We start from the raw sequence: 14,649 nt of genomic DNA, 5'->3' as shown, positions 1-14,649 counted from the left end.
CAGTTCAAATTGCACTTCCCCACAGTTTATGACCATCAGTAGGACTAAATTTGGACTCCTTGTCTTGAGAACAAGACTGTAGAGAAAAAAAAAAAAAAGCCATCTACAAGTAGTCAATATATCTTTTCTAAGTGTAGTATATTTCACAATTCTGAAGTTTGAAAATTCCGGTGATGGGAGTAATCTGATAGACCTCATAGCCATGCACTCACTCTATCACAAATGCACTTGAACCTCATAGATCTGGATGATGAAGAAAGAAAGTGGGGTCTAAAGTTGGCCACCAATATGTTACTTCAGAAATGTTTATTTCCTGTATGACTGTGTAAAAGCATACAACAAAACAGGTAAGTATTATCTAATGTTGTCTACAGCAATGTGCACTCAAAAATATATTAAGAAAAAAAAAAGATTAAAAGTAACAATGACAGAACAGAAAAGAAGGTGTGTGAAGAAACACACCAGGTCTTAAAAGGTTATGATGATGGTTAGTAGGAGACTTTGACATTCAGTTGAGATTGTGACCTTGGCAACACACCACAGTGCAACAAGGTTGTCTTCTTCTAGAGGAGGCAGAAGAGTAAGTTGTCAAGTTTCTTAGTAACCCAACATTTAAACAGACATGCGTACACAAGCACAAAATACTGGCAGTGCATATAAAAAACTTTGTGACCTAGCAACCTAGGAAGATCTGTAACAGCTTCATGATGATTGGGAAGAAACATTAATATTTTTTAAAATGAACACAGCCTGTAGCACGGTACAAAGCATCAGAGGCCATAATTCAACTGCTGACATTTCAGCAGTACTCTTTCCAATGGACTTCCACTCTAAGAGATGCCACGTTAGAAGTGTTATCTCCTATCTAACTTGCCAAAGATGAGCGGCAAACCTTGGGTGGTATTTTGAAGGTCTTTTTTGTATCTATCTAATATCTGAGTTCACCTTGTCTACAACTGGAAGGTCAAATAAATAGCTCAGTTTTGAAATGCTGCCAGTGTTTTTTTCTCAGCTCAGCAGTGGTATTCACCGAACACATCTTTTCCAGAGACATCTCTTGGCTGCTAAACAAAGTATGGAAATCTGAATCCATTCATGAACTCAGATTTCCCATGCAGCAACACACCATTCCCCAAACTGCCCCACCAGCTCTAGAAAGACATGAGCACTGTCCTTAAACTGGCACACATCACTGTAGCTTGGGTTACTACATATGTCAAAGCTTCGTTCTGCGCTATCCAGTAACAAGGGCTGTCAGTACCGTGAGGTGTACCAAGATACTAAATTAAGGACACTAGAAAGAGAAAGGTTGAATTGAAGGAAATGAGTTAAACCCAGAGAGTTAGCAGGAACTTTATGTCATAGGAATCTGTAATTGCGTATCTGTAAGTATCCTGTAGTCACTTTTCATCCCAACTGAGGAAAAAAAATACTCTTCAACATGTTGAAATATGAGAAGTTGCAGCAAGACGGGAATTTCTTCTCAAAGCAGTTTATAAATAACTGATTAGTCAATAAGTACTTTTGAAAGTCCCATGTATCTCCTAAGTCCTTTTTCCAGAAAAAGAATATTGCAAAACACCTGTCTGAAAATTATTTCTTAACTATAGTCTGTCCATTATTTTTCTGTTTAAACCACATCCAATTAAGTACAAGCAAGTGACTCTTAGAAATAGTAGCTCCCTAACAATGAGAATCTGGAAATTATTGATTTTATAATGATCTATTTATATATACTGGGAAAATCTGAAATGTTTCATCAAGATAATAGCCTTCTAACAAATATTATTTTTAATAAATAGTTGATGACCTTTAGTCATCTTACTGTTATGGAGACCAGAAATCTTGACTATGAAAAATTACTTTAAAACAACTGTTTAAGCAAAAAGCATGTAAGCTTGTGCTCATGGTATGTGTCAGTTCCACCTGACAAGCTAATCATGATTTTAAGCCAATAAGTAGGAATGTTTTGCTGAAATAAATCAGAATTTTACTATTCCTTTGTATGGATGAGTCAATACAGGAACAAGGATCCAAGGAACATCTTGGATCTGAACTTGCACTGTCTCCATTGAGTGTATGTCCTTGTTCAAGGCTCTTTAGGTTTGCCCAAGAACTGATTGAAGATAACGTAAGTCAGCTGGCAAGCAAGGAGAATCAGGACTCTAAGGTGTTTTATCACAGACATATCATGCACTACTTGTACATAAAAATGAAATGAAATGAAATGAAATAAAATAAAATAAAATAAAACAAAACAAAATAAAACAAAACAAAATAAAATAAAATAACAATTGTTATTTTTCAGACTTCAAACTGAAGGGGCCTTATCTGGACCATTTATTTCTGGGTCACAGAGAGACAGAACAGAATCTGTGGTCAGAGGAGTACTTCTCTACACAGAAAATATTAATATTTTTTAATCAGGCAAATTCTGTCTCTGTATTTCAAGAATAATTTGAAAAAAAGCCCTATTGGTCAACAGTCATGAGCTTATTGGTCCTGTTCTTTTGATCCAAGAATAAATCAAACTGATAACTTGTGAAATGTTTGGAGATTAACAGAAAAAAAAAAAAAAAAAAGATATTTTAACCTTTTTGCTGAAGAACAGTGGCATAACTAGAATTTGTGAAGTTAAAAAAAAAAAAAAAAAAAAAGTAAATCCAGGAGGAAAATTTGCATTTTTTGCTAACTGAATGGTAGGTTAATCTTACTATAGTCACTGGTAGGGTTCCTATCTACCTATATGTTCTCTTCCAATGTATGATAAGGTAGAGGTTAAACTCAGTCTTGAGAAACACTGATTTCCATCTGTAGCTTGATCCTGTAATGCATGATGTACTGAACTCTCACTGAAATCAGTACAAATGCACTGAAGGTTTGTATCATGTATAAGGCATTCATATAGAAAATGTGAAATATTTTTACATTTTCACTTGACAGCTGTCTGTCCATAGAAGTGTGCTTGCTATATCTTGAATAGTTTGTGAGTGCACTGGTTGACAGACTTCTTAAAGAGCTCTAACTTTCTCCAAAGCTGCTAAATCCTTAAAAACTGGTGAAAGTATATACTGCCTATATACATGTACACACAGTATACATACACATATATATACATGTGTACATAGTATATACATGTACATACTGCCTTTCTGAGATAATTTTCTCAGTGTCCCCTACATTTTTATTAGTAGCATAAAACGTAAACACTTATTTGACAGCTGCTAGGGGAAAAAACAGCTATGTTGTAGGAAGGCTTAGAGTATAAATGCAATGCAGTATTTTTCATGTATCTGCCCTTTGCTATGGAGTTATTACAATCTCACAAAAACGCTCATAAAATGCTACCCTGGGATATAAGCTAGACAGAACCTATGACATTAGCAGCATTTCAGATACACAACCATTCTGTGATGCAGTGGTCAGTAACCCACAGTCAAAATTGCAACTCACCTTCTGCATCTTCTGGCCTTGTAAGATCAATGACACCAGGGCCCAGTTTTCCATCTTCATTGGGTTTCCCTGTTAACTGGGTGCCTAAATTCTCAAATCTTGTTCTTTCCTGGAAAAGAACAGAAGCAGTCTTAATGCCTAAATATTTTATATCTCATTGTGAGCCTGTACATGTATGTATAAACTGATACATGCCTTATTTTCTAAATACAAATAAATAACGAATGCATTTAATTAGAAATTTTACTCAGGGACTATTTTTTTTACAGATTCTGAATGTTTGCATTTATGAAAATCAGTTTTTAAATGTGAAACATATACAGAAGCTTTGAAATTATTTTGATCTGCACTGCCATAATGCATAAATGATTGTACATGCAAATACAAAACACTCTTGGCAGGGAACAGCGCCGACTGATGCTGCTCACTTTGCCTTTCCACTTATTTTCTAACTTAAACTAGAAAAGACAATCAACATTTGGGAGACATGAAAATTCAGAAGTTGAAAGAAGAGTTTATATTAAAATATACTGCTAATTTAATGGAAAAAGCACTTTTTTTCCACTATGAGATTCAAGTTAGCAATCATACCTCTGAGAAAACACAAGTCTGAATTTTATGCAAGAGTTTTTCGAAGACAAGTATTTGAAAGAAGGAATAATAGATGACAGAACTGATACTATTATTTTGTCTAGGAATTTAAATTGTACCTTTAGGAGAAAGGGAACCTAAGGAGATTAAAAAAAAAAAAAAAAAAAAAGAAGAAAGAAAAGGAAAAGAAAAAGAGTGCTCGCTTCTAGAAAAACACAAAGCTTTTGAGAGCTGGAGACCTCCATAGGAATGCTGGAACTGGTAACTGAAAGGTATTTTGTGTGTTAACCCAGTTCTTCAGTCAACTACTGGACAAGGTCACTACAATTGACAGTGTAGTATTGTCTCACAATAGCAGTCTCTGTAGTGCTGTGTATCAGTAGCAAAGCATTCAATGGTTATCATTAATTTAGCGTTCTCATTTGAAGGAACATAACATGTTTTCCCTCTTGCCTTGTTGTTACCTCTTCAGACTAAACTTGGCATTATGTTGTACTTGTGAATGAATGAAACCTTGTTGTTCATTACTATGAAACAATATTAAATGTCATGTCAGCTTGAATTTACAGACATGAAATACCAGCTTTCAGCTCTACGAACAGTTTCTCCATGTTATACTTAATGCATTATGCAGAAGTAGAGTGCTGATTGCTGTTCAGTCTATTGTTCAATGACCTAGTTCTGTGCTGTGCATGCTAGACGTAAAAGATTACAAGTTTCTCTCCTGCAAGATGGTTAGAAGCTTGGAAATGTTCTTAAGAATCAATCGTCCTTGATGGCCTTGACTTCTCACTTATTCCACCTCCAAATATTTCTTTGTGTTATCACTATATTTTAGGAATATATTTCAGTAATAAAATCCCATTACCAAATAATTCAGGAATTCTTTTGAATCCCCATTCTTTTGATCACTCCAATCATGGATTATTATTATTTTCTTTTAATTTGCAGAGGAAAAAAAGAAAGCAAAAATCTGACACTGGATTTGCTACAACATGCAGCTAAGGCATTTCAGGTACTAATTGCATTTCTAAAAGAAGTTTCACAGAATCTTTCAATCATCTAACAAAATATCTCTGCATTTTATATTTGGTTAACTTCATAACTTATTTTCCTCTGTTAAATCTGTGGCTGATGAAGGAGATTACACATACAAAGAAACTCACAGAGTAAAGAAAGAGTTACAAATGAAATGTGAGTGCAGAAAGGAACTGTAATACTTGAGTTCTAATATTGTACTGAAAGATGTTGTGCAATGTAACAATACACCTGAATCATCAGGATGGGATCTGTTTTACTATTAGACAGAATAAAAAATAAGTTTGTCAAGGATTCTGTGTTCCATTGCAAAAGGCTGATTTGCAGTTGAGATAAAAACAAAGATCAGTACTAAGAAAACAGCTTTTGGCACATATATTGTCTCTTCCAAAACATTTGCACCAAAAGCTTTTTCTTAAGGATGTTAACACAGCACCTGCAGTATTCTTGGAAGAACAGCCTTTAAGTGTGTTTCAGAAGAAGGAGAAATACCTTTCTGCTACAAAAATCAACAGACTCTGCTACATATCAATACGCATATTTGAAATATCTTTCTAGTCATTCATTCTCTTTGATTTTACCAGAAAATATTCTGTTGAAAAAGAAAGGAAGAAAAAAAAGTTTCTGAAAAAATATCAATATTTTGACATGGAAGGAGAAAAGGGAGAATTACATGATAAGGTTCAGGAACAGTAAAACGAAAGCACTTATACCATAAAAATACCTGCTCTTGTCAAACAAAGGAGATGTACTTATAGTTCTTTCATAACCTCCTCTTTCAAATTCATGAAAAGCTGTAACAAAGCTATTTAAATGTTTGAAATGCCTTTTGAAGTCATTTCTTTGCTTGCTTTTTATTGAAAATAATCACAGTGATTATAAAAAAAAAAAAATCAATATTTGCTTTGGGATTAGACAAACTCAGAAGAAATATAAAAATAGAATAATGTTCCCCAATATTAATAAGGTTTTTATCTAATCTTTACAATTCAGTGAAATACGACAAATTCATATGAAATTTATCATTAGAAAGGAAACTTATCCCACTAGGTTCAGATCCTTTTTTAAGGGATTTGTCTTTGCTCCTGTCTTGAGTTCATCCTAAGGAGAATAGTTGTTTAAACTAATAATGCTTTAAAAATATACCTGTTTCCTAGTATGAACAAGGACTGAGAGGAAGATTAATTCTGTCCATAGTATTCCTATATGAACTAAAAATATACTTTAATTTAAAGTAAATGCCTATAAATAGCTACACTAATAAATATGTTACCGATACATGCATTATATTTGCAGACATGTAGCTTGACTACTGGATATATTGCTACCTCCATCCCCCTTGCATTAACAGAAAATTTTGGTGAGTTTGTAATAAAGTGCACTGCTCTGTACAGTGCAAGTGTTTTGTCTTCTGTGAAAAAGCATTTTGGATTTCTATATTGAATGTTTTTGGTTTGTTTGTACTAGCTATGGAGCTTACACTGTATAGTCACATTAAGTTTTCCCATTACAATTTTAGAGAAAGGTTTTAGGACACAGCACTGACAACCTTTTCTCATATGACTAGACCAACACAGTCATTTGGAGTCCACATGGAAAACTGAAAGCTCTTCCCATAACAATTCAAATCCTTTGTGCTTCTGTTTATGTTGAATATACAGTAAAAATAATCACATCTCTAAAATGAGCAAAAAAAGAGGGGAAAGATTCTTCTTAACAGCCATATCTTAATTTTCCATTCTGTGATATGATTAGGCACTTATTTATGCATTGCCAGTCACAAATATGCAGAAAACGTAAAAGTTATTGAAAAAAATTAAAGTCTGCTCAACTGTCTTGCAGGACTGTTGGTTCTCTAAGTGCTTTGAAATTATGATGTATGAGGTAGATGTTGCATATTAAATAAAGATATTTAAATTATAAAGCCCCCGTTAGTGAGAGCTGATGAATGTTAAATGTTATGAGCCACAAGGCTGTGGCATCCATCATATTCACATATTATCACAGTCAGTGATGGAGCAGCCCCAGTGATGACAGATAGACTGCTAGATAGTTATCCCTTATTTCCAGAGTCACCAAGCAAGCCTTTCAATCCCTTTGGCATTATTTTTAGCTTTGCATTAAATTAGCAACTTTTCCGTCATGTTCTGGCAGAAAGAATCAATTCTTTCTTCACATGTGGAAGGTGGAAGAACAATTCACTAAAGCAAGAAGGAAAGGAAAAAGAAGCAGTAGTCTTTTCCTCTGAGAAGGCTGCAAACTTCAAATGACTGGAAACAAATGTAAAATTGTGATCGTGTGAAAGAACAGCAATGAAACAGTAAGCACACAATAATGGCTTTTCTCTGCACTTAGATAAAAGCTGAATTTTTGATGTGCACAGTATATTTTCATAAAATTTTATATACTATGTTTTATACACTTATTGGCTATTCCATAATAATGTGTGTGCTAACAGTAAAATTGCTCTTAAATTTATGTGCGTTATTTATACGTTCCCACGTAACAATGCTTTTTGTTGTAAAAAATATTCTGTTTATTAATGTAACTTTACAACCACTGCATCCAAGATCCGTGGTAAATTAATGACATTTTTATTATTTTATAGTGTCATTAAATTTTTACTGATCACTCCATCAAACAGAAGCAATAAAGGCCATAATGCAAACTGGGACACTTAGATCAGGGGAACAGGAAGGCATTCCATATAGTCTGAAGTAAACGGCTTGCTATAAATGATATTTATACCATCTTTAAGGATGTGAGAATACTTGGACAAGTTTGGCAAAACTGTTTCTGTAGTACCATGGATTGTGTACTTAAATAACAGTTTACTTGCCAGCACGACAAGTTTTTTTCAAACCATATGCAAGAAGATGACTGATTGCATCCATCTCTTGAAAAATAATATATGAAATGTAATAATACACTGGGTACCCCTCCCTTCTGGATTACCAAGACTGATCCGACTATACCCATGCCTCAAATTATTTCAACATGCTTGCTTTTTCCACATCTGAAATGTATGCTTAGACTGAAATGGAAAATGGCATGCACGCTGATCGTTGTGTGAAAGATTTAAAATATATATATATTTTGCAAACAAATACTTTTTATTTAAGTAGACATGTTTGGACAATGATGTAATACCCTTTATTTCAACAGTCTAGCATGGAAGCAGTTACCAACATTAATTTAAAGAGCCAGTTTCTAGAAACTGAATTAATATGGGTCGTTCACTGAAGCCACAGAGCATACAACTGAAGGGATATTATTTCTTCTGAGGACAGTAGTTTAGTTAGAATGACTACAAATAATTATCACATCTTGTCTTTATGTATAAAATATATTTCAGTTGAGTTATTCCACACTAAATATTCTAGCAGTTTATTTGCTAGCTGTTATCTACTCCCTTCGTGTACCATAGACAGTAAACAACAGGCAAACAACTTACTATATTCAAAATATCAAAAGCACATTTTCAACAAAACACAGAGAAACTTATTCCCAATTTGAATAATGAGGAATCACAAGACCTTTTTTTTTTTTTTTTCTTCCCCTGGAAAGTCAACATACAAATGTCCCAAGCTTTTTGCTTTATTCTTCCTACTTTTTATAACAGCTGAGACTGAAAAGTTAAATTACCCTCCACTTAGAATCTTTTGCAACATCTTGGCACAGCAGGGATAATTACAAATTAACTTTCAGCCTTATCTCTGAATATTTTAGTTATTATGGGTGGGAAGTTTAAACATTAACCTTATTACAACAATGTCAATCATCCTACTGGTGTGCAGGCATGCAACTGCTGGAATTCTTTGGATGGCAAAGTAGATAAACACAATAGTTGCATTATTGTTACAACTAAAAGCATGGCAACCCCACAGAAGGGCCTTTGGTTTTCTAGAATTTTGTGGTGAATATCCAGAGCTTGTTTTCAACAGCATAGCAGTGGGAGGTGCTCCAATAAATGTGATAAATTAAGTTAGCAAAGTGGATTGACTTATTGTAGAAATGGTGGTATTTTAAGATATTGCAGGATACAAAGTGTATCATTTCCAACCACTGATTTACAGGTTACATGGACAAAGGATGTGCTGATTTCTTTGCTATTGATACAACCTGACCTTTCAATTTTCGTATGGAAGAGAAATACACAAATTCAATAATTCTACCAATGTGAGAGAATGATCTCAGGAACCAAATTAAAAGGGACAGTTTGGTGGATTTTCACCTCTACCTACTGCTGGGTTTGGTTTTTGAAGGCCCATATATTGTTTGTAAACTGTTCCAGTACTTCCTTGATATGCTGAATGTACAGCATAGACTATCATCCCTGCCACAGACTGAGGTTTGTATTAGGTTACAGTGCCTCAAAACAAGCAACCTGCTTGAAGAGGTGAATTGAGAGAAAAGTCTTCAGGTTTCATATTAAATATTTTCTTCTGTCTTAAAGAATGACTGAGAAGGAAGGGATTAAAAGCAGATAAAAGGGAATTAAAACATTTTTTTCCCTGACTGACAAGCCTCGGCTGGCTTCCACATGACAGCATCATATATGCAAGCCCATCACAAGCAAAAAAAAACTCCAAAGTTCTTCAGGACCACAATTTCATAGTGATGGTCATGATATGGACTCTTCTTTTAAGACAGGTTCAGAAGTCAAAATAGAGAATTGCAAAGTAATCCAAACGTAAAGTGTTTAGATAAAAAGTTTGAAACTGGAGTGCTAAAGGCGAAAAACTCATTAGACAAATGCAAACCCAAACTGCCTAATTTTAAACACTCTCTTTAACTAATTGTTTTAGAAGTCTGATTTTAAGAACCAGAATGCCAAGAGCCCCTGGCTAGTGTGAGCAGTAGCCATCCTGAGCTCTGAAAACAAATAAGAAGGATTTAGATGAATCCCCTGATTACTGGGAGCATTCAGCACATACTACTAAGTTAACAGATTTCAGTGCACTGAAGCTTGACTTTAAAAATAGCAGCGTATGATTTTTAAAGTATTTTTTAAAAGCAAACAGTACAGATAGCGAATGTTTCCACCTAAGTAGGATATTATGCCCTCCTACATATGAAGTTTTGACATACCCTTAACTATTGCTGCACTTGCAGGGACTCCTAAGCTATGGATATGCCCTGGTTAGATTACTTTCAACAGGATTACTGCACTTACTGAGCCCCCTTAACCAAATGCTTTATGTCTTTGTTCATATGGTTTTAATATGGTTTTAACCAATTGCAAGGTTATTTATAAGTTTGCAACTCCCCAGTAGTTAGAGTTATGAAGCGTTCAGACTTAAGCATATCCAGTTGTGTGGTAACCCAACTACTGCTTTCATGCGGTTTCCAAACTTTTATTCATGCACAATGGCATGATGCATGGCAGTATCTGAGAACTCTCTGATTAACTCTTTGTTTCAGCAGCAAACTCATACAGTAGTCTACAGTAAAATTACACATCAACCAAAATGTGAAGATCTTTTTTTAAATCACATAAACTGTGGAATTCTACCTTAAACTGATGAGAATTCATTAGTCCTCGAAAAACAAATGGACAATCAATTAAATTAACAGCTGGTAAATGAAAAACAAACAAAAGGAGTTTCTACTTAACACTGCATAATACAGCTGCAGAATTCACTAGAGGTCAGAAAGAGTCCAAAGCCTGGGCTGTCACTTGTTTTTAAAAGAGCTGGATAATTTTTTGACTGTTAATAACATTTTTAGTAACACATGCTAAAATAATCAAATCTCATGTTCCAGAGTGTAAGCTGTTCAATTGTTGGGGTCAAAGAGAAATTCCCTCTTTCTCTCTGTTGCTCCCTTTCCTCCTGACCAACATCCACAGATGATTAACTGGAAGCCTTCCAGGGAGAGAAGTTAATTTTCTTTTATAACATCAGGTATTGCCCACTAGATTTAAGGGAGAGCTGGTAAATGGTTTAAGACCAAATCTACGTACCTTGTAACTAGAAAGAATTGGAATGCACCCATTTAAAAAAATACATTTTTCTTTTAGCTAAGTGTGTCCATGCGCATTTTTAAGAGAGAGACAGATGAAAATAATCACAAATGACAACTGACATACGCTTCTATCAGGAACCAGCAAAACTGTTTTTCTTGTGCCATAAAGTGACTAATGCAAGCAATTCAGTAGCTACTCTTGGACCTTCAGAATGGTCATTCATATTTCTAACATTTGAGTTACACAAATAAATGCATAAGAAGATGGCAAAACCAAGCTTTTCTCCAGTAAAATAAATAGAACAGAACAATAATAATAATAGATATTTGGCTATATTTTGGTTTAATTTAGAAGATGGCTGGACCTTGTCATTTCTGTTCCCATTTCCACAAAGTATTTAAAAATGTAGACATTAAAATGACATAAAAGCGTACAGGAATACTTTTCCAAAACGCCATGATTGTGCACATATATCTGTGCACGCTTCCCCAAACTTTTCTTTTGTGACTAAATTTCATTAAAAGCATTGTCATGCATTAGAATTGGGACAGAATTTAGAAGACGAGAGATCTGGTTTCTGTTCTCAAATTCTGAATTCCCTTTTCTCTTAATCATCCAGTAATATACCCCAGGCTGAAAACACAGCTTTAGCAAGAAGCCACAGCAGTATAACAACCAGAAAAACTATTCTAGGTTCAAGACAACAATGTTTTTGGAATGAGGAAAAAAAAAGGAAAAAAAAAAAAAAGGAAAAAAAGAAGTCACCAATTTCAATGTCATTGTGGTGTTCTGCAAACCTCAACAGCACAAAGGAAATTCAGCTGCCCTCCATACAAATCTGAGCAAGAGAGATCTTAAAAAAATTCAGAACACTGACACACACATGCACCACTCAAACATCTTGAGAAACAATATGATGTTCTTTTATAAACAATATAGAATATAAGTGCATGAAAACAGACACATATATATGTTTGATTTTAAACTTTTAAAAGCTAAATGCGTGACAGTTGTTGTCATAGATACTTTCATTCCACCATTTCAGTTATGAAAGGCATATGCCAGTTTTTGTGACATGATCAAACAGTACTGGAAAAACTGATGAAAATGGACTACATGATGCAATAATCAGTTATCAAATAACAATAAATACATTTTCCTACTCTAAGCATCAATCATAGCTATAAAGGTTTAAAAACAAATGTTTCACATACTCTACTGTTATGTATTTCTAAATTAAACAACTAAACTCCCGGGGAAAATCTGAACCTAAGTTCTGTGCATTTGTTACAGAAATCTTTGAACATCTATAGTGTTGTATATTTCAGGTATAGATGCCAGTGATGCTCTGAATGAGTTGCTGAGTGTACCTACCCTTTTTGTTTATAAGCAATGCAGGCCCCTACCCTTTTTGTTTATAAGCAATGCAGGCCCCTAGACATGGCTGTTCCATCCCATTTTCAGAAGACACCTGAAGTAGCTTAAATTGGTGATGCACAAGACACTTGGGCTTAAATGTTCATATTCGTATTTAGAATTAGAAATGCAATCAAGGCAGTTAAGAAAATCCCACCGAATGCTACTGTGTTCAAATATATGCTTTGCCTTGTGCTGTATGTAAATATATAATTGCATATCATGCATATATAGATTAGGATGGGTTTTTCTGTATTTATCAATCTGTTTTGGTTTTGTTGTTGTTGTTGTTTTTCATTTTGTAGCATTTTATGTATATTGTATATTTATGTATATTTATGTATATTTTTCCAAGGTTGCATTTTACGACTGCTGCTTAAATATTACACTATTTATACGCAGGTGGTTTTTGTTATGTTCAGAGAGAGAAGAAACATATCACTAAAGAATAAGGACAGGTGACAATGGAACAATGATAATAACATCATTATGCAATGTTTTGCCTCTTGTAGCTCCATCACTGCCGTGTTTTTCTCTGATTATTCCAACCTCAGGAAAATGTGCTGCTTACTGTTTATGTCAGGAAGGCACGATTACTGTTTGCATGATTACAATATCAAGTGCGATGTACCTAATGCCTGTGATGATATAGATGTACACCTCAACTATCTCCTGTCTTTAATCTTCATTCAAGAGAAACAACAACAGTAACAAAAAAAAAAAAAAAAAAAAAAAAAAAAAAAACGAAAAGAAGAGAGCAAGTTACAAATTCTTTCAGCCTTATATAGGCCTTAACTTTGTAAGGTGCTGAGCACCTTCACTCCATTGCAACACAGGCCACAAGGGCAGGGATAGTCATTACTAAACTCCAGGGAAATATTTATGTGCTTAAAGTAAGTGTGGACTAATGTGCTGCACTGAATAAGGGTCAAAGTGTGTAGCTCTTGCAGGTTCACAGTGAATCTGAAAATAAACATTAAACAACATCTCCACAGGCTAAGATACTTTCTCCTCTTTGCTTACACCTTTTCCCCTTTTATTCAGCAAGGTTGAAAGCCTTTGGGTACGGACGAGAATAATTCTTGTTTAGCAATAAAACAATAGAAAACCAGTCCTGCAAGTGGGCAAGATCTTGCATTAATGATGGGCTAGCTGAAGGCAAAGAAACAACTCCCTACCAGTGAAACTGCCTTATTTACTTACAAATCTTTCTAATGCAACCAGAACTAACTTGCTCATAAATTACATTTTTAAAATATGTACTCCAGGAAAAACAGCCCAAACTTGATTTATGAACACTATACATTTATCAAAACAAACAAACAAAAAAAGCAACTGATAAAACAAGATGAAGATTCCCATTTCTACATCCGGCAAGCAAATGCATGCAACCACATACTTCCTGGAAACAGGGGGAGATTTACATCTGAAGGAAGGAGTAACTCTTCAATGCAGGAAGCAGAAATCAAAATAATGTAAGAGAGAAGGTACTTTATATGGCTTTGCATTTTTTTTCATGCAGAGTCCAGAAACTCTTACACCTGAAACCATCTTAAATGCAAAATGAGTATCTACAGGCTGAAAAAAAAATGTGGGTTTACAGCGGCAGTATACAAAGACAAAAATACTAGTTATCTATAGCTAACGCTACTGGAAAAAAATCCATTCTCTAGCTTTTCATTTGAAGTAAAATGATTTTTTAAAATTTGTTTTGTTTTATCACGAAAAGATTGTTTTAAACTCCTGCATAAGATATCTATTAAAGCACTCTTCAGCTCAATGCAACAATGACAATTCAGAAAATGTTCTTTTATCTTAACAACAATAGAGGTTTCACCCACAGAGCATATTAGCCACTTATGTCCAACTTAAGACCTATTTTTGACCTGCCTTTCAGCGTAAGTGTAGACTGGGTCCTACATACACCTCTCCACATTTAAAATGAAGTTTTTCTTTTCCCCTGTCCTCATTCACCCCCCACCCCCCAGATGACATACACCAAAAAGCTCGTACAATTTACTGAAGGAACATTCCAACACCTCAATTCCAGTGGAAGATTTTTGCTACTCTGTGAACAAATGCAATCTGCAAGTAAGAGGGAATTTTTTGTTTCATACCTTCCTTACTCCTTTGTATACTTGTATACTTTATAATTGTGTTCATATTTTCTAGTTATGTCTTAC

The 14,649-nt window shown here is 34.5% G+C and overlaps 1 protein-coding gene across 9 annotated transcripts in view; it reads right to left on the bottom strand.

Annotated features, from left to right (window-relative positions):
* The window catches only part of SOX6 (SRY-box transcription factor 6), a 385,626-nt gene that overhangs the window by 31,727 nt on the left and 339,250 nt on the right, over nucleotides 1-14,649 (bottom strand). For all 9 annotated transcript variants that reach the window (XM_040557484.1, XM_040557486.1, XM_040557485.1 and 6 more), the window contains one exon: nucleotides 3,454-3,562. In XM_040557484.1, coding sequence (XP_040413418.1) covers nucleotides 3,454-3,562 — 109 coding nt within the window. The remainder of the gene's footprint in view (nucleotides 1-3,453; nucleotides 3,563-14,649) is intronic.

This window comes from Cygnus olor, chromosome 5, assembly GCF_009769625.2.
Source record: "Cygnus olor isolate bCygOlo1 chromosome 5, bCygOlo1.pri.v2, whole genome shotgun sequence".
NCBI lineage: Eukaryota > Metazoa > Chordata > Aves > Anseriformes > Anatidae > Cygnus > Cygnus olor.
Note: the sequence above shows the minus strand (reverse complement) of the source record. Positions and strands in the feature narration are given on the sequence as shown.